At 38.8% G+C, this 18,327-nt stretch overlaps 1 protein-coding gene across 1 annotated transcript; it reads right to left on the reverse strand.

Moving 5' to 3' along the window:
* Positions 1 to 40: 40 nt before the first annotated feature.
* RRAGD (Ras-related GTP binding D) lies at positions 41 to 15,936 on the reverse strand. The gene is made up of 7 exons (XM_009700413.1): positions 15,921 to 15,936; positions 12,946 to 13,241; positions 12,326 to 12,525; positions 11,235 to 11,349; positions 5,246 to 5,388; positions 3,319 to 3,467; positions 41 to 1,353 (listed from the first exon to the last, which is right to left on the reverse strand). Exons 2-7 carry the CDS (start codon positions 13,186 to 13,188, stop codon positions 1,202 to 1,204), a joined length of 1,002 nt encoding a protein of 333 aa, XP_009698715.1. The 5' UTR covers positions 13,189 to 13,241; positions 15,921 to 15,936; the 3' UTR covers positions 41 to 1,201.
* Between the last annotated feature and the right edge of the window lie 2,391 nt (positions 15,937 to 18,327).

Below are 18,327 nucleotides of genomic sequence, written 5' to 3' on the forward strand. Positions count from 1 at the left end.
AACTATAATTCTGTATCATTAATTAAACAAAAACAGTGAATACAGAACTCAGAAAGTAAGTTTTACTTCTTTTTACATTTGAGAGTGCTCTGCTGTCCTGGCTGATCCTGTGGCAAGGCTGCCCATGATCAATATTAAAATAAAAAGTAGTGATGTATGCTGATTACTACAGCAGGTAGATTGTCCAGTCCTCATTTTAATGGTCTCTTCTTGACTTCAATCACAGATGTTCCCCTATAAGAGGGAATCAGAACCCAGTGCTCACATCTTTAGGACTTCCTATCAGTACATCAGAACGTCAAGGTGGAAATACGTACAGATTCTTCACTGCGCCAACTGCAGATGTGCAGGCTCTCAAAACAAACTTAGCAACTTAAATTCAACCTTTCAGATACAACACCCTCCTCTTAAGCCTTATAAAAATACCAGTGCAACATACGAGCCATTTTACAAAACAATTATCTTTATAGAAAGGTATTTTAGTGGTATATACTGAGGTAAATAATAAAAACAGACCCAACAGAGGGCATAACCAGTGTTATGGAGAAGTCCGGATGAAATTTGGCCAAAAGCCTGTTTTATAAAAGCTAGTATTTACCTACCAGTTTTGATCCCTGGTAAGGTGCTTATTGCTGTAATACTTCAAAGTTATTCTTCAGTTTACAAATTGAAAAATATATGAAATTAGATCTGTATGAATGTTAGGTTTCAGCTGTCACAAATTTTAAAAGGCATTGTACCAAGTTTTCTTAATTGTTTACTAACCAATTTGATTGTAGCAGGTAAATAAACTACAGCATACATTTTACCTGACACCATGCATCAAAATCACCATAAAAACTAAGTTTATCAAAGTCCAACTCCACAAGGAAAACATGAAAAAGTGCAAATTATGTACCCAGTATTTCTGTCACAGCTGTTTTTTCTTAATATGGCATGAAAAAGGTTTACAGCATATATTAAGAAAATTCTTGCAAGTGTTCACCTCAATGCTTATATATACAACATTTTGCTCAAAGTGCTCACTATGTGAAAAAAACTGATTGGATAAAAATATTTAAACAGTGCTTTCTGAACGGTCAGGGAAAATTCATGTAATACATCAGTCCCATTTGTCTTCCTCTTCACTCAGTGCAATGAGATGCCGAAGTCACATCAACTTCACAAAAACGTTGCTTGCCACAGCGCCAGAAAACCTCAGTTACAGTGGCATTCTTGGAGTCCCATTAGGAGTGGGTCTTTTATTTTTTTGCATGTGGCTTTGATGTTTTCGAGATCTTACTACTTTCATTCTTACTTCAAATACTTCTTGTATGGCTTTTCGAAAACAATGGAAATTGTAGTCTATTAATCCTAAAGAGACAGAAATGTTTTCCATATTAATAAAGACATTTATACAAATTAGGTAATGAAAAAATTGCTTATATTCTACATTTAGTGAAATATCACACTGTCTCTCTGGAGGTCATAATCAGTGAATTTTTCAGGCATTTTTTTCCCGTGCTAAGCAAAAGTACATTTGATAAATACAAAAAATTCAGTGAGCATTATAGTTTTATACTATGTCCGATATTAAGCATATTAGTCTTAAGAGAAAATAAATAGAAGTTCATTGGCAGATAACAAAGCCTTAACTAAATAAAAAGCTTTGGAGAAGTGCTCAGTATACTACAAGAAAAATTAACATCTTTTATAAAATATGGTGTCATTTTGTAAACTTGCTTTACAGAAAAACTGTGATAAAAATAAGTAGTATCTAGTAATCAAAGAATTTTCATTTTTTTGACAATGCATAAGCTTTGAAATGGATACTTGATAGAAGTATTACCAAATGACAGATATATTTAACCAGCTACATTTCATCTTACATTGTAATTGAAAAAAAAACACAATAGACATGCTGTTAGGTTACATACATACATAATAGGCAGATAAAATTACCATGGGAGTGGGCTGAATGTGATCCCACAGAAAAGCTGTAAAGCCATATTGGTAGACAACTGGAAGACTTACTGGTGCTACAATTGTGTAATACTGCAATACAATTTTAGAATTTTAGTACTGAGCCTATGACCTCATTAAAGATTAATGCCATAAGCTTTCTTAACTCAAATACTGCAGTGTTTTCCACTTCAGTTTCCCTAACAGGAGATGATACATATTTTAAGTGGCTTAAATCCACCATGTTACACTTGGATTTTTTTCCCAGGAATTATTTTCCCCCTCCCTAGAGTTCAGGCAAAATATTACGTGGAAGTCACCAGGCACCAAAAGCTAATCTGCACTATAATACCAGAACTGTACTGTTAAAGGGTACAGGCTACAGCAGGAAGTGTCCCAAACTATGTAGACACAACAACCTGACACAGTTGTGGACAAACCCTAATGGGTGTTTATTCAACATGGTGTCTTTTCTGAAACAGTGTTCTTAGTACCTTTGTCAAAATAACACTTCTTATGCTCACAGCAAAAAAAGAAAATGACCACATCTAATATTCATAGCTAATAAAGGCAGTATGGGTATTAAAGAGAAATTCAACCAGTTGAAGTTCTATAAAATAAAAGCTAAATAGCCTGTCGAGCAGCCCAGCAGACATGGTATAAGGACTGCATTCACAAACACACCAACACTGACTGATGAATTAGTATCACAAGATGGGGACACAAGCCCAGATGATGGCTCATTCTTCCACCGCTCAGTTCTGCTCTCAGAGCGTTTCACTAAGAGCGGTAACTCAGTGAACGCCATGCCAGCAAGCAGAGCAATCATGAACTAAGCTTTCAGTATTGACCTTGATCAGGGTCAGAGAGAGAACCAAGAAATTTCATGCACTTTAACTGCAAAATAGGAAAGCTATCTAGTTCCCAAATATGCAGCTTTCCAAAAGCCTCCTTTCAGAGGTGAGAAAAGCAAGAACATATTTCTTTTTATCAGCCAGTTTCAATAATTTTCGCTTAGTTATGGCACACAAGCTGTTCCAAATGCGTATGCTGGCGCCAACAGGTACAAATCAATGTTAGCCAAGATAAACTGACACATTCTACTGTTGCAGATGGAAGCTTTACTGTACTGGATGTAAACTTTCATATGCTTTCGTACCAGAAAGTTGTCAAATACATTTATGATTTCATCTTATTTTAATGCCAGCACAAATACCTCATGCCTTCAAACATGTTATGTAAGCTCTACCAAGCTGTACTTACCTTTAATGTTTGTGATACAGCTAGAGACTGTTATCAGCTAATGACAACCACAGTTATTCATTAACTCACTAATATAAGGGAAAAGTAATGCAATACTAGAAAAGGGAAAAATACCTTTTCTCTCAAAACTTTCTTCTCTGACAAAACAAACAAGAGCAAGGAATTTTGTCACCTCTTTTAAATAAAGGACAGTTGTATTGTTCAGTTTTATGATTGCCATCGATTCCTTGTCATAAGGAGTTCCAGTGCCATCATCTTTAAGCCTAAGGAACAATATTCAAACAACCAAACAATCAAACAAGAAAAGATAAGACACCAGTTGAGCTAACAAAAGTAATCCTACATTGGTTCTTTCACCAGATAATCTCAAACTTTATGAAATCTTCATTTTAACCTTTCAGGGAGACTCTTCTTCAAAGCACACACTATGTAAACTAAGAAAATATAGAGATTAAATCATTTCTCTAATCACACACGAAATCTTAGATCTGGGGCTAGAAATCAGATTGACTGATTGCCAAGTACCTGAACCAGAGCCTTATTTTTTTCTTAGTTGCCAATCATTTACTACAAGGTTGTCTGTTTTCTTTTAATCAACGCACTTTATGACTTTAGCTAAAACATGCAAACCAGTAAGTCTGTAGTGGTAATTCCAAATCTAGTAACTCTGCTTGAGCAGTGGCAGCTGACAGTTTAAGCCATCATGAGACTTTCCTCATGAGCTCTTGGCTTTTGCAACATCATACCGTGAAAAGAGATTTCTCCTTCACAGATGATGTGTCATGATGATCACTGTATTAGTTTTACCCTCATTCCTGAATGCACACACAGATCTTGTTAAATGAGTAGTTGTCACCAACCTGCCAGAACAATTAGTATCAATAATATATTAAGGTAGCAAGTTGCATAGATGCTCCAGGAACAGAGGACAAGAAATGAATTGTAATATCGTGTTTTAGTCTATAGCTAAAAACATGGCAAGCAGATTTCTGGTGATAAATGCTAAATGGTTACACAAAGACAGTGGCAGAGTGACATTTTGTGAATAGAGAGCCCCACAAGTGGTGTTGTACAGATGATAATGAAATGCATCATCTTTTGAACTACACAGCAGCATCTTTCTCTGTACAAAAAAATGCCACAGAATCAGCATCCTTTATGGTGTACCTCTGTAAAACACAAGTTCTTGTACAGTTATTGAAGTGACCAACTCCAAAATCTGAAACATACAGTAGAATATACAAACTTAAGAAATTTTATTGTTCTTTTGAAGTTCTAATGCTTGGTGCATATCTGCACTAGGATTCTCCCTTGTACCTTCTCCAAGAGTGCAGGAAGTCTATCGATGGCTAAGAATGCAAGGCTACCAAAGATTACCACACTCTAAGCATGCTGTGGTTTAGCCTCCAAGTCTACACATCTTAATGCACTACTTCTTACTGTGCCCCTGCCTTTCCCAGGAATAGCTGGCATTACATTTGGCCAAGGGCCAAGCCATTTAAAACATAACTTGGAAGGAAATGTACATGCTACCCCAGGAGATCACCAGTTGCTAATGTATATGGAGGGGAAACTGAAAAAAACCAAAACATGTAGGTCATGTAGAGAACAGAGAACTGAAGCAAGAGTGAAGCAGCTCTCTGAGGCCAGTAGAGGCCACTAGCTATTAAACAAAAGTAAACATGGCCCCACTGTTTGGTTTTTTTTTTAATGGGAAGCATTCTTCAGTCGAATTTGTCTCTGGGGAACACAAAGTTAATGTTAATGTTTCCTTTTATTTTCGATTGGTTACTTCCCAGGCCTTCCTCCACGTAAAATTATTAGCATAGAAAGGGGAAGGTGTTCACAAAAGATGCTGGGCAGGGAACGGTGCTTGTTGCTGGCAGGGAATCCATACCTCAGAGGCCTGCTGTCCCCTCCTTCTCCCCTGTCCTGACAAATTACACATTCTCATTATCGTTTATACCCACATCATTCTAATTTTGAGGCCATTCATATTCTAGGTACATAGATTTATGAAAAACATTAACAATTTACTTACCCATATATACAAGAAATGTCAATCACAACATCTATCATATCACAGCAGAGCTCATAAGTTTGCATATCCACTGGAGTACTGTCTGTTGCAATATAGATCTTACTGACTACATCAAATAAAAATGCTTTTTCAATCCCAGAATTCTGTTTAAGAAAAAAAGAAAGAAAAATAAAATGGAAGCCATGTCTTCAAATAAATAGCAAGCTTTTTTGTTCCCCTATTTGCTTGTTACACAAAAAGCTAGGCTGAAGAAGTGGGAGTTAAACTGCAATCAAGCTCATTTTGAAAGAACTGTACATACAGCACTGTCGTATTTGTAGCGAACTGTGATGCTCACAGACCTTCCAATAGTTTCTGCCTCCGAGCAGCCATAACACCAAGTTACACTCCCAAACTTCCCCTCTCTGGAAAACTTCTGGAGAGATTACATTTATTTTCAGTGGAAAATGCGGGGGTAAAAAAAATCTTCCAAGACCAAGCTTTTGGGTTTTTGATTATAATCAATGGACATAAAAAGACAGCTGTAATTTAAGGTTATTCTAGCCAGACAAGTAAGAAGGCAGAAACAAGGAAAAGAAAAACTTGATGGACAAAGAAGGCAGTAGTGTTCGGGAACTAATTTCTCAAGGAAATTGAGAACTTGTCTCATCGGAGTCTGTAGCTATTTTACTGTCTGGTTCCTTAGAACATCTTTTAGGATCACAGTAGAAAGACCAGTATTTTGATGGTGCTCTTTCAGTTTTCATGTAGCATTGGTGGTTAAAGCCATGTTTATAATGCTAAGGCTTGCTAATGTGATGACAGCTATGTTCCTGTCATCCTGCCAAGCTGATTAAGACTCCCGCTGGAGATGTATTGTATTCGCAGCGCTCAGAGGCTAGCCAGGAATGCTAGCTCATACTCTTTGTGTAGATAAGTAAACTGTCATAAGCCTCTGCTTCCTGAAAAAAGAAAGAGGAAAAAATGTGTACTGTTTAACTGAAAACAGTAGCTTTGGTTGCTGATATCAAGGGGTTGCACCTGGGCAGCTGTCCCAGCATGAACACAAAGAGCAACTTCCCAGTATTGCTAAAGCTCAAGCTATAAAATATGCTTCAGAATCCATCTACACAAGGAAGAGACACAACTTTCTCCCATCAAACTAAATTTTCTCCATATATGGGCTTCCCTTTTTAATATGGTTTGGGACTGCCACCACAGCAGTTTTGTAATTACCAAAAAATACACTGAAAAACCCTAACAAGTTTTAAAAGCCTCAGCTTTCTTCATAGTTACAGAACTTTTCCTTTTTCTTCTTCTTCTTCCTAAGTCAACTATTTAACACAGACTTAAGAGACTAAAGAGACCCTCCCACTTTCCAAATTTCCCAAAATAGGAAGAAAAATTTCAGCCCTAGGTATGCTATGGAACAATGGCCAGCAATATTTTGGGCATTTTCTTCTTAAAGAGGCTTAATTCTGCCACCATCACACACACAACACCCATCAATAACAACAGAGAAGAGAGGTGATTTCTTGCATTTAATTATGGAAAAGACTCTATGACTGGCACATTTCAGTAATTCATTAATAAAAGAAATATTCACAACAAAGTATACACTGTGGATACCTCAGGTACATGGGCTGAAGCACATGATGTACAAGGAGAGTCTCAGAGAACTGGCTTTGTTCAGCCTGAAGAAAAGAAGGATCGTTGCTATCTACAAGTACCTAATGTAAGGGTGCACAGAAGACAGAGCCAAACTCTTCTCAGAGCTACAGTGTTGAAGGGTAAGAGTCTAAAGGCACAAGCTGGAATTCTGACTTGATACAAGAAGAAAAATAATTAACCTGAGAGTGGTGAAGTACTGGGAACATGCTGACCTGAGAGGTTGTAGAGTTTCCATCCTTGGAGATACACAAAGCTGGACTCGACCCAGCCATGAGCAACCTGCTCTAACTGGGCTAACTCTGAGCAGGAGCTGTCCTCTAAAGGTCCCTTTCAGCCTACATGGCTCTGTGACTCTATGTTCTTTGAGCGCTAAGCATAAAAATGTATGCATATTTATTTTGGTTTTTCTGGCCACATGTGATACTTCTGTAATTTTAATTTTTAAATAATAATTCTGACAGCACCTCACATACTTCAACAGATGCTGTTAAATACGATTAATCACAAGATTCACTTGTGAATATCATATAAGTATATAGCTGTAATTCATTGCCAAAATACGTATTTGAAAATACAAGTCATTTTAGACAAAAGAATTTGGAACTCGAGCCCTGTAGTGTCATTCATGAGGAGTCAATTATAAAATTTTGTATTACATAAAGAAAGACATAGTGATAATTTCAGCTGTACAGGTAAGATGTACCTTAAATTATTAAGATGCCAGTAACGTTATAATAACATTTAACAGTGAGAAGTGATTTTTCCATTTCAGAACTCCAGCTGCTGCAGCCTGCCTGTACTTGCAGTGACAGTTTAAAAGGTTTTCATCTTGAGATGTTTGCCATGCCAGCAGTTATGCCTGCTGGTAAAGGCAGAGCTTAGTGTCTTAACTTAAACCGTGTTTGTTTTCAGTTGAAACTAATACATCGTGGTAGGGCCTGCTGAGAAACTGGCAGGTATTTGCTTCTGTCGAACTTTGTACGGTGACAGAAACCTCAGCGAAAGAGCAGGATGGACTGCCACGAGTAGTAACCACTAAACTGTACCCACATGACTTCACAGATTGCATTTGCCAGAGTTTTTAGTACAACTTCAACTGAAAAAACAAAGGATTTGCTGGAATGTTTGTGACAAAATTGCTCAAGGAAAAAAAATACCAGTACAAACAATAATTACAAGTCATAAAATAATTAGGCAACAGTAGATAAAAAATACTATTCAAAGAGACATTATATCATTAATGCTCAGGGAAAATGACAATACGAAATCAACTGTTTCTGTTACTAGAGCAGGAGGGTTCCTTATTGGAGAGACAAAGGCCAACAACTGCCTTGTGTAACCAAATGAAATGCTGCCATTGATGTGAATGAGAGCAGGGGCAGAATAAGCAATAGTCATCTCTGACACAACCCAACAGTCTGGAAAGAAGATGCAACATGTGGTAGAAGCTCTATCAAGCACTCTGAATCTATGTAAGGGTATTCCATGGCTAATCTGAACCAAGAGAGGCATGGCGAAAAATCTTCTGCAATGAACATAAGAGATTTTATTTTGGCTATATAAAAACCATGAGGTAGTTGAAATTCAAACCATGTTTCTCAATTATACTGGGTTTGATAAAGTAGAAGGCAGTTTCTATTCTTTAAATGGAATGGGTTCAGTAAAACTGGTAGTACTACTCCAATTCCTATGTTAGGTCACTGGGCCTATCTTTTTCCTTCTTGAAAGTATGAAAAGTAAGCCAGAATTTGGCCCTAAAAAAGTAATTTTTAAAGGAACTTACAGGATATCACCAGTCATAGTTAGGAATTAATTTTGGACACTTATTTAAACAGGTTTTGCGGCAAACAGCAGATTTAGTAAATTAATTGTAAATACTACACTTGAATTTACAGATTATGAAATTTAAATCATTAAATAGACAAAACTGTACTTAATTTTATTTTTACAGTGATAATTGATTGTTTGGTTTTAACACATACTTTTTAACTTCCCTCAAAAACTTCCAACAACCCTAAAACAAAAATCCATGTTCCTGTGTGACACAACTTGATTGCTTGGTAAGGCCATGGTAATGAAAAAGCAGGCATCTTTCTACATGAAGCTGATATAATTGTTAGTTGGGTAATATTTACATGGGTTTTGAATGCCAAACCAACTGTTATGTTATGCTTTACAAGCAGTTACATTAAAGAATGTATAAGCAGTATTATCACACTGATGGTTCCTCAAACGTACAAGCTAACACACTGTGGCACTATAAAGTTAGGCAAAAACCTGCTGTGAACTTAAGAGTGATCACAGATCTATTTTTGTAATCATCAGCTCTGCACGTTGGAAGTCTTCATGGCATAAATGAAAGCAAATCCTCAGAATATTGCTGCAAACCTCAAACTAGAACACCAATACACCCACGCTTTGATATCCAGCACACTGGCTTCCTGAGGTAAGGCATGACCAAAATCCATGTCAAGATTTGTTGTCACTAAGTTGCTGAATTAAAGAGACACCCGCTAACTAATTCTATGCTGGAGAATGATGTTTAGTCTTCCTGTGGTTGCAAATAAGAGTCATTCCGAGTCTCCTGTCTACAGATAGAAGAGACTCGTAAAAACAGACAGCAAGCATGCTGAGGACATAGTGATGCAGCTACACCTTGCTCTAGGTCATTACCAAACTGGATTTTGCTCTATTTGGAGCTAAGAAACAGTCTGAGACTGTTTTCCCTACTGAACAGGGGAAATAGCGTACCTCTCTCACTTTTTTGGACTTCCCATTCATTTGAAAGACTTGTTCTTCCTTACAAATTACATCTGATATTCTGGATATTATTGGAGCTGCCTTCTGGGTGTTCCAGACATAGAAGCAACTGCCATCAGTCATTCAGGAAGCAGCTTGTGCTCGATTCATCTGGTGGCTTGGCAGAAATTCTTCACCAGCTCCAAACAGTGAGAAGACCCCATACAGAGATCGGAGTCACAATATGAGTGACTGGGGTGACTGGCACACAGAGGACTATCATTCGGACAGCTTTCTCTTTAAGACTGTGTAGCATATTCAATATCCAATTGCTCCAGAACTGTTGTCACCACTCCTTCATTACCTTTCTCTCCTAAGTGGAGTTCAAGACTGGATGATAACTGGTATATGGCCCAGCCATTTTGGTAGAAACAGATCTTTGTAACAAACCATTCATTATGAAATAGCATCATTTGTTGCCTAATAGTAAGAGAGTAAGTTATGGAAAGACCACCTTCTAATCCTAGCTTTCCCTTTCAGCACCACATCCAACTTTTCTCTCTCTCCATTTTCACACCCTACACTGAGAAACTGTGAAGTCTAATTTTATCTTACAGGCTGTTGAATGATATTAAATAATTTCATTACTTCAAAATCACAAACCGGTACAACAAAATACCTTGCTTAGAAATTGAAGCTTGACAAATTAATGCTAGCTGCAAGGTGCAAAATTAGAAAACTGTAAGAAAGGGTGCAGTTTCAGGAGCCGCTATGACCTGACTTAACAACACCAAAACAGGGAGTTCTTCCTTTTCACTACCTACTCACTGTGTTCCCCTTTGCTCATGGCCACATGTTCCCATCTTTTATCTTGTGCCAAAACAAGAGCATGTTGGACTCCTCCATGACCTGTTTTTATCTAAATTATTTCAACAGTGTATTAGTGTCTGTCATAGCGACTCCATGAGGGAACAGGTGAGTGTCAAACCAGTACAAAGGAGAGGAAGGGATCACACATACAGGAACAGTGGAGCAAGCAATTACCTCCACAGTGATAACAAGGCACTAGATATACAAGGCTCTCTGATTGGCCTTGGGACTAACTATGGAAGCTGTGAAAGTTGTGATGGACTCTTTTTCTAAAAATTTCAAGACAAGGGAGGATTTTCCTAAGCGAATTAAACTTCAATACAAGGTAGAATTAGTTCTAGGAAGCACTATAGACAGCTCTACATAAGAGGTCAGACTAGATCACATTCCTTTAAGAATGTATTTACACAAATTTTAAATACTAAAACAAACGCATGCAGCACAAACCTTTGCAACGTTCAGATTAATGTACGAGCAGAAGAGTGATGGCTGCTAACTCCCTTTATGTGATTCAGGAAAAACTGTGAGTATCTCAGCAGCTCAGCAATACTGTTTAATAGACAGGGAGGTGAGGCCAGGCAATGCATGTGGATGCATTTCAACGAAGTTTTGGTAATTTCTCTGAGAGTTCACATTGCTCATAATCCCTCAGAAAGCAGCGAACAGAGTATCTGAACATGCACACTGGACATAGCCAGATCTACAGACAAAGCATATAACAAGTACTTACTGAAATAAAGATGTTAAGCAGGTTTTCCAGTGTTGGGAGCTGTGGAATCAGTTTCTGTACCACTTTGCTAAATGCTTCAAATATAGAATGATCATATATGCTTGTCAGATAAAAGCTGGAAAAAAACGTCACCACATTTTCCTTTTAGCCACATACTGTGAACATGATGTACCTTTCATAATATGAGCGAAATGAGATATTGTCAAACAGCAAGTTCCTACACTTATGCAATTACCCCTTGTGATGAAAAGTCACCCGTTATGATTGAAGCACAGGACTGCATCTCTATACAAAAAAACCCTAGACACTGCAAACTAGACCTCAATGTAGAACTTCATGATGCAACTCCCACCTTGGCATCTTACAAAAATATTTTTCAAATTGCAGAAGAGGAATATTACAGAGTGTGTCTGTTGTGATCTACTTTTTGAAAGCTGTGGACCCATTTATCAATGCAATGATGCAGTGAAGTTGTTAAGAGCTCTAAAGAGCTGGCATGTTCACGGAGCAGGTCTCTCTTTTTAATATATTGTACTTGGCTTTGAGTGCTAAGAAAGACTTGACAACTTGATGTTCTGTAGTTCCCAGTCTGCAGAAGTCCACTATTTTTCATTATTGGCTACAATAATCTGCTTTATCAGCAGACACAAGGCAAAGATACAGCACCTGTCTTCCCAAATGGCTCCAAGCAGGCTGCAGCAGTGAGGACTAGTGATTGGGAGGGGACTGTGAGGCAGAGAGGTTTCAAAGAAGGCAAAAGTGATGTAGGTGGCATATACACCCTACTGGCTGGAGCTCTACTGGTTGCTGCCACTGTCCAAGCAACTTATTTCAAGACAGTAGCTGCAGCAAAAACTGGGAGAACTCTGGTGTATCTGTCATCTGTTTTTAAGCACATCTGTCCATCTTTCCTGCCAAGCAATCAGAAATAAGATACTTTGTTTGGCTCAGGTCAAATGCAATGTCTCGATTATCCTTTTCCTTCAGGTATCAAAAGCTTGTTGCCTGCTACTTCAAGAGAACAGAAAATGGTAACTTGTCAAATAAGCTGCTCTCCACTTTAGGATTCCCTGCACAGCAGCTTTTCTCACCTGAGGTGAATCTTCTCCAATCCAGCATCTGCAAGGTCATCGTTTGCCCGCTGGTGAATATCTCTTTGTGTTTCAATCTTGTGATCATCAGATAAACCATCCACTTTATGGATAAAGATTTCAAAGTTGATATCTGGATTCACTTTATAGGCTCTGGTCACAGTAAGGTGCAACCGAGCTAATGCTTCCATATAATCATCCTAATGAAGGAAAAAGAAAAGCTACAACTGTAGGAAAGTTCTTAAAAATATACATAAAATTTTATGATACTTACTTTTAGATAATGTTACAGTTCAACAACAGCTTGATTTTTTTATTTCTTGTAAGTAGAAGCCTGAGCCTACATCCAGCATGTGCACCAATCTCATGCTGTCAGCACGTAGGAATCTGAGCAAGAACCTTGAGATGCTAAAGCAAGTTAGTTAACTTTTGAACATACTGCAGAGGGAGATTAAAAATAACCAAGCAGCTCTTCACAAGTTTTAATTACTTTCTTTTAATGTGTGTTTGTGATGTAAGTTAAGTCATTTATTTGCTTTGAAAAAATCTATGCTTTCCAACCCATTTGTCTATTGCTGAAGGAAGAAAAGAAAGAGGTAGCTTAAAGCCCCCTTTTTTACCTGAGAATCAATAACAAATATCAGTGCTCCAGTGCCTCTGAAAATCATCTCATAGTCAAACGTAGGGTCAAAGAAGTCAATCTGCCCAGGAAAATCCCATATCTGAAAGTTGACAAAGGAGCTGTTGGAAACATCCTCTCTGCAGATCTTGTTTGTGCTCTCCAAGAAGAGAGTCTCATTCGGCGACATTTTGTGAAAGACAACTTTCTGAATGGAAGACTTCCCACTTCTTCTCAATCCCATGAGCAGGATTCTTGGCTTAACTTCAGTACTGAAGGGATCATTGAAATCCAAAACTGAATAAAATCACACAAGAAGAAAAGTAATATACTATGGCAATATAATTAGTAACTGCCAGATAACATGCATTTGACATTTATTTTCATGACATTTTTACTTGGATTTATGCAAATGTTACCAATTTTTAAGCTTAGGGAGCGGTGCTACAGGTATTTTAACTTGAATTATTTGCCCCTTAGGCTATGCTATCATAAAACCTACTTTTCACCTGTAAGAGAGAGACCGCTCAGTTTATATTCGAAAGATGCGCTATCACACAGAAACATCCTAAAATACCTTATTTTACTCTAATTAACACTATCCCACATACATTCTAACCCAACTTTAGAAGAGTTCAAATAAAAGAGTTCAAATCCGGTAACAAATACCCTTGTCAACTGATAGCTACATCACACTGCCAGAAAGCAAGGAGTAAGTTTGTGTTAGTTACATCTGTGTGATCTTCCTAAGGCTACATGAGAGCTTCCTTCCTCTACAATAAATAAATAAATAAATAAATTCACATATCCCAGGAGCTATATGCCGGCAGCAGCTATATGCCCAGCAGGCACACAATTCCTCTACGCTGGGACTTAACAACACAGTACTGAGCTCACAAGGAGTCCTTTTCTAAGGACTAAATCATTCAAATCAACCTGCTGTTTTGAACAATTTGTGTTACGATCTGTAAAAGTTTGTTATCCAATAAATGAGATAACAGCACATTCCCTGTCTATTCGCAAAACAAAGGCCTGGGAACACAGTGATTTCATTGTGTTACCTACCCTAGTTTGAAACTGGTACCACTAAACCAGAACACTTTCTAGTGCTCATGCAGTTATATTAGCATAAAGGTAGTAACGGGAGTAAACTATACTGTTGTATCTGTAAGTACGTGAATGTATAGCTACCCACACCTGTAAGCACATCAACTTCAGTTTCAGGTATCTCTAATCAAAACAGCTACAACAGTCTAAATTGCTGCATTTAGTTGGTCTATCACTTTGAAATGTCCTTTGGAGCTGAGCTGAAAACAGCACTGCACGTAGATGTAAAAAGCTTTCAAACACCTCTGTGATGCTCTGTCTGCAGCGTCAAACACAAGCAACGCAAAAAAATGAGTTGTCAATGCTAAATGAGCAGAGCAAGGCTCACAGCACATAGTGGTCAGGTTTAAAACACTGTTCAGATAACAGACTAAACACACTAGCTGTCAGGCAGACCTTCTCCCACGCGCTGCAGTACAGACTATTCAACATAATTCAGAGCACAACAGATTTGCATTTCTTTCTCTTCTTCTGCCGGGATAAATTTTGAATTGCAGAAAGCCGGCACACATTACTTCATACGTATCCTTCCTGCATATGCCCTGCACACACTAAGGGATCAACTTTATGGTAAAAGTATGAAAATCCAGAACAGGAAACCTCAGCAACAACAATTTGAACCTGCCAATTTATTACATAGCCTTATGGGCCAAAAAACATGGAAAGGAATCCTTTGCCTCGGAGCACGTTTTGCACCCGGGGTGGTGATCTCACCCATCATCTCGTGTTTCTCAAGCCTCACTCACAACTTTCAGAAACACAAGAGCAGGATGCGCCTACCAGGAGGGCACAGAACCTTGTTCACCTCTGTTTGTGCCTCCTGAGCTTCCGTTAGAGAGAATCAGGGCTTCTCAAGGGAAGGGCTCGCAGCGTTGGCATAAAACATCCCTTGGCCCCATCTACTGGCTCATCAGCAGTTATGCCACTCAGCGTGGGCCCCTGTCACCACAGCGAGTGACAGGAGCTCAAAACTCGTTATCGGTGGGATCCTATCCATTTTAAATACACTAGAAAGGCCTCGACGGGTATTACCACTTACTGTGCTCTTGTCGGTTATCACACATACATGAAGCACTGCCAGGCTGGAGCAGCGCGCGGATGAAACTCCTTCGGGCAGAACAGCCACGGGTAACTCCGTAGGAATCTCATCCTCCTAACGCAGCAATGGCCAACTTCTGCTGATCCACAGACAACACATTTAGGAAGTCATAAACTGCAGTCAGCATGCTGCCATGTCAACCTGAACGGTGACAGGACCCTCCTGTGGCTGCAAGAAACGTGTGCCTACAACACTTCACACCTATAAGAGGAATAACAAACCTCTGCTCTAGGACGATGTAACAATATTTTATGTTTTGAGGGTACAGCCTTGTCAATAAAGCAAACCACAGGTATAGGACTTAAGGGTGTTTCCTCCACCCCACTCTCTTCTTTAACGCACAAATTTTTCAGAGCTGCCAAACGTATAGTCGCAATTTCATTACTGTGTGTATACCCATACATCATGCAATTTGCATTTTGGCCATCAGAAGGGAAAATAATTTATTCAAAGCTTTACAAGAACTTTAGAAGGCATATAAAGGACAGTCTTCTGGTTGAGGCGTTATTGCATGTTTCAAAAAATTAAAAAAACTCCCATTTGCTCTGTATGCAACAGAACTTACGAAGTCTAATTTGCTACGGATTTGTACTTTATGTCCCCTTCCTCTCCCCACCACAATAACACCAACTTCCCCCTGTGTGTCTTATGACATATCCTCCAAATAACAGATATGACACGCTGTGGCTGATCTGGAGCTCAACACGTGCCGGCTGGCTAGACCATACACACGTGTACACCTGTTTGCCAGCTGCTGCCACAGAGAAGGCACACATCTGCTTGCCTCTCCCTCTGAGGACACTGTCATTTGGGTCTCTCCTCTCTTCTGAACGCCAGTTTTCATCAGACTTCTGGGAACTTAATCATCTTTGAGGCATCATTTGTGCACATTTGGTTGAAGGAGGACAGCACTTTCCAAAGTTCTGATCAATGATGAGACAACCAGAAGACAGGCTACCTACATTAACTCCCTTTAAGAGGCTAAACCCCGACATGTATCTAAAAAACTTATTTTAAATAACTAGAGGTTTTACATTGTTGTATTAAATTATTCCAGGCTGTTAGATTTTTATGGACTGTAATACTTACTAGAAAGAAATTGCTTTATATTAAAGCCATACTAAAAAAAATACAGTTGCAAGTGCAGAGTTACCGATGAGAAGAATGAACACCAGCTCTTCTGCTAGTAAGACTGATTAGTTTTTGAAATCCTGCCAGTTCAAAGACAGAGAAATGTAAATGAGTATCATCCAAACCTGACTAGATAGCAAGGCTGCTATAGCACCTTCCTCTGAGAGGGAGTTAAGATTACCTTATATGTAAAGGAATTGGACGATGCGCTGCCTGCCCACATTCCTTTGCAGAGTACATGACAACTCCTTCTTTAATTTGCCACAGAAATGCCAGTAGATGTATCACTGCAACTTCCCAGACTAGGCTACTGAGTGAGATCATAATATGCCTAAAAGAAACACTGAACTCTATTCTGTCATGGGAAATGTAATTTTCCCTGTTGTGAGATGCAACACATTTCCTGCTTCATTCACTTTTGGAAGGAGTAAATACTATAATATACCAGTTTCTAATACATTGTCAGCAGTCCTTCGTATTTCAACTTCTGTAAGCAGCCATAAAGAACAGAAATCACGCTGGTTAGAGGCCATATCCTTTGAAGTATTCACAAATTAAACTTAACAAACCCAAAAGCACTTTCCCCACAGAGAAGCTCTCAATTCCTTACAAAATTTCTGTAACTGCAGTTGTGTCCTTGCTTATGGAGTGCAACTTGCTTGCGTTGCAACACGCAGAAGTGCCCAGCTCCGAGGAGTTAATTGAGAACTGCACGTAGTAGTCCTGACCTGTCTCACCAGGATGCACAGTACGCAATGAATACTTTAATACCTCTTTCATGCTGCTAGAGCTGTTCATTGATACTAAACCAGTTTTTGAAGCCCATCCTGAATTCTACATCAATTGCAACTGTCAAAGCAGGTGACTATCAGTGCTTCACTGGTGTATGTGATGGCGATGCCACACGGAAAGGTGTATTTGTAGATCTCACTAGTTTTCAAACATCCAACTAAAGCACTGCAGTTCATCTCCTCAAGCGACATCAAGCCAAAAGAAATTATTTTGCTCATGTTACTGTTTGTAATGTAACAAGCCTCCGAGTCTCGTTTTAAACTAATACAGCTAATAATGATTTTTTTTTTGCCCACTAATGCAATTATGTTATTTTTAAGTTTTAACCTTTTTTGTGTAAAGGAGAATTAGCACTCCCAAACTTTCCACGCATGTACCTTCAAGCCCATTGATCTCGTAGCATTTCCAGCACTACTGTGACTGTGATATTTGCAGCACTTTGGAGTTCTGTCAAGACAACAGCCTTACAAAACACATACAATGAACATCTTCAATGCTAACAGATGGCCTGAGCCTAAAGGGTTAACAGAAAAAGCTTATATGCAATCAAGAAAGCTGCTCAGCTACTGTGGGTTCACAAACGTTGCAGGAACGCCTGGTGGAATGAAATTCTTGTGGTTAAAGAAAAGGTCCAGAACTAGAAGACCTGGTTCCACACTGCCACAAGTGTGGCACTCTGCGATAGTATGTCTTAAAGCTACTTCCTTGGACACTCTGAAGAGGGTTTCCCCGCTTCTAAATAATTTTTAATTGCATATATCAAAAATATGACTAGGCTTTATGTAAACTTAAGTGCTTTAAGGTCTCTGAATATGACCCTACGTGTAAACTAAAAAGATTAAGAAGAGGACAACAGCCGTGGTTTCTGTACTCAGGCTGGAGACAAGAAACCAGTATGGGGTGAGAGATGACCAATATGAAGTTTTGAAATCTCGTGTATGCCTACAAGCACAAATTCTGCTTTTACTTTTAAGCCTGGCTTCTCCCTTCACTTTCAACAGCCATGCATTGAAGTTGTTCTCCTTATATTGCCCTTTCCGTTCTTTCTTTATAGAAAAGTGGAGGCTGTGACACTGAATTTTGGATTACTTACTGCACAGATCTAGGAAGAGAGAGGACAAAAAACTGGGAAAAGGAAAGCCCCTTGCCCTGCAGCCCAGTGTTAAATACACAAACCAGACCTAGATCCCAACCCCCTCCATTACAGATGCTCCATGCCTCTTTCTCCAGAGAATTCAAAATGAAACAGAAAGC

Source organism: Cariama cristata, unplaced genomic scaffold (assembly GCF_000690535.1).
Source record: "Cariama cristata isolate BGI_N322 unplaced genomic scaffold, ASM69053v1 scaffold17175, whole genome shotgun sequence".
NCBI classification, from domain to species: Eukaryota; Metazoa; Chordata; class Aves; order Cariamiformes; family Cariamidae; genus Cariama; species Cariama cristata.

Coding starts and splice junctions, on each gene's coding strand:
- RRAGD (XM_009700413.1), bottom strand. CDS start 13,188: ATGGGATTGAGAAGAAGTGGGAAGTCTTCCATTCAGAAAGTTGTCTTT. Junction 5,389..11,234: donor TGCTTAACATCTTTATTTCA/GTAAGTACTTGT, acceptor TTTCTTAAACAG/AATTCTGGGATTGAAAAAGC. Junction 1,354..3,318: donor AGAAAGTTTTGAGAGAAAAG/GTATTTTTCCCT, acceptor CTGTCTCTTTAG/GATTAATAGACTACAATTTC.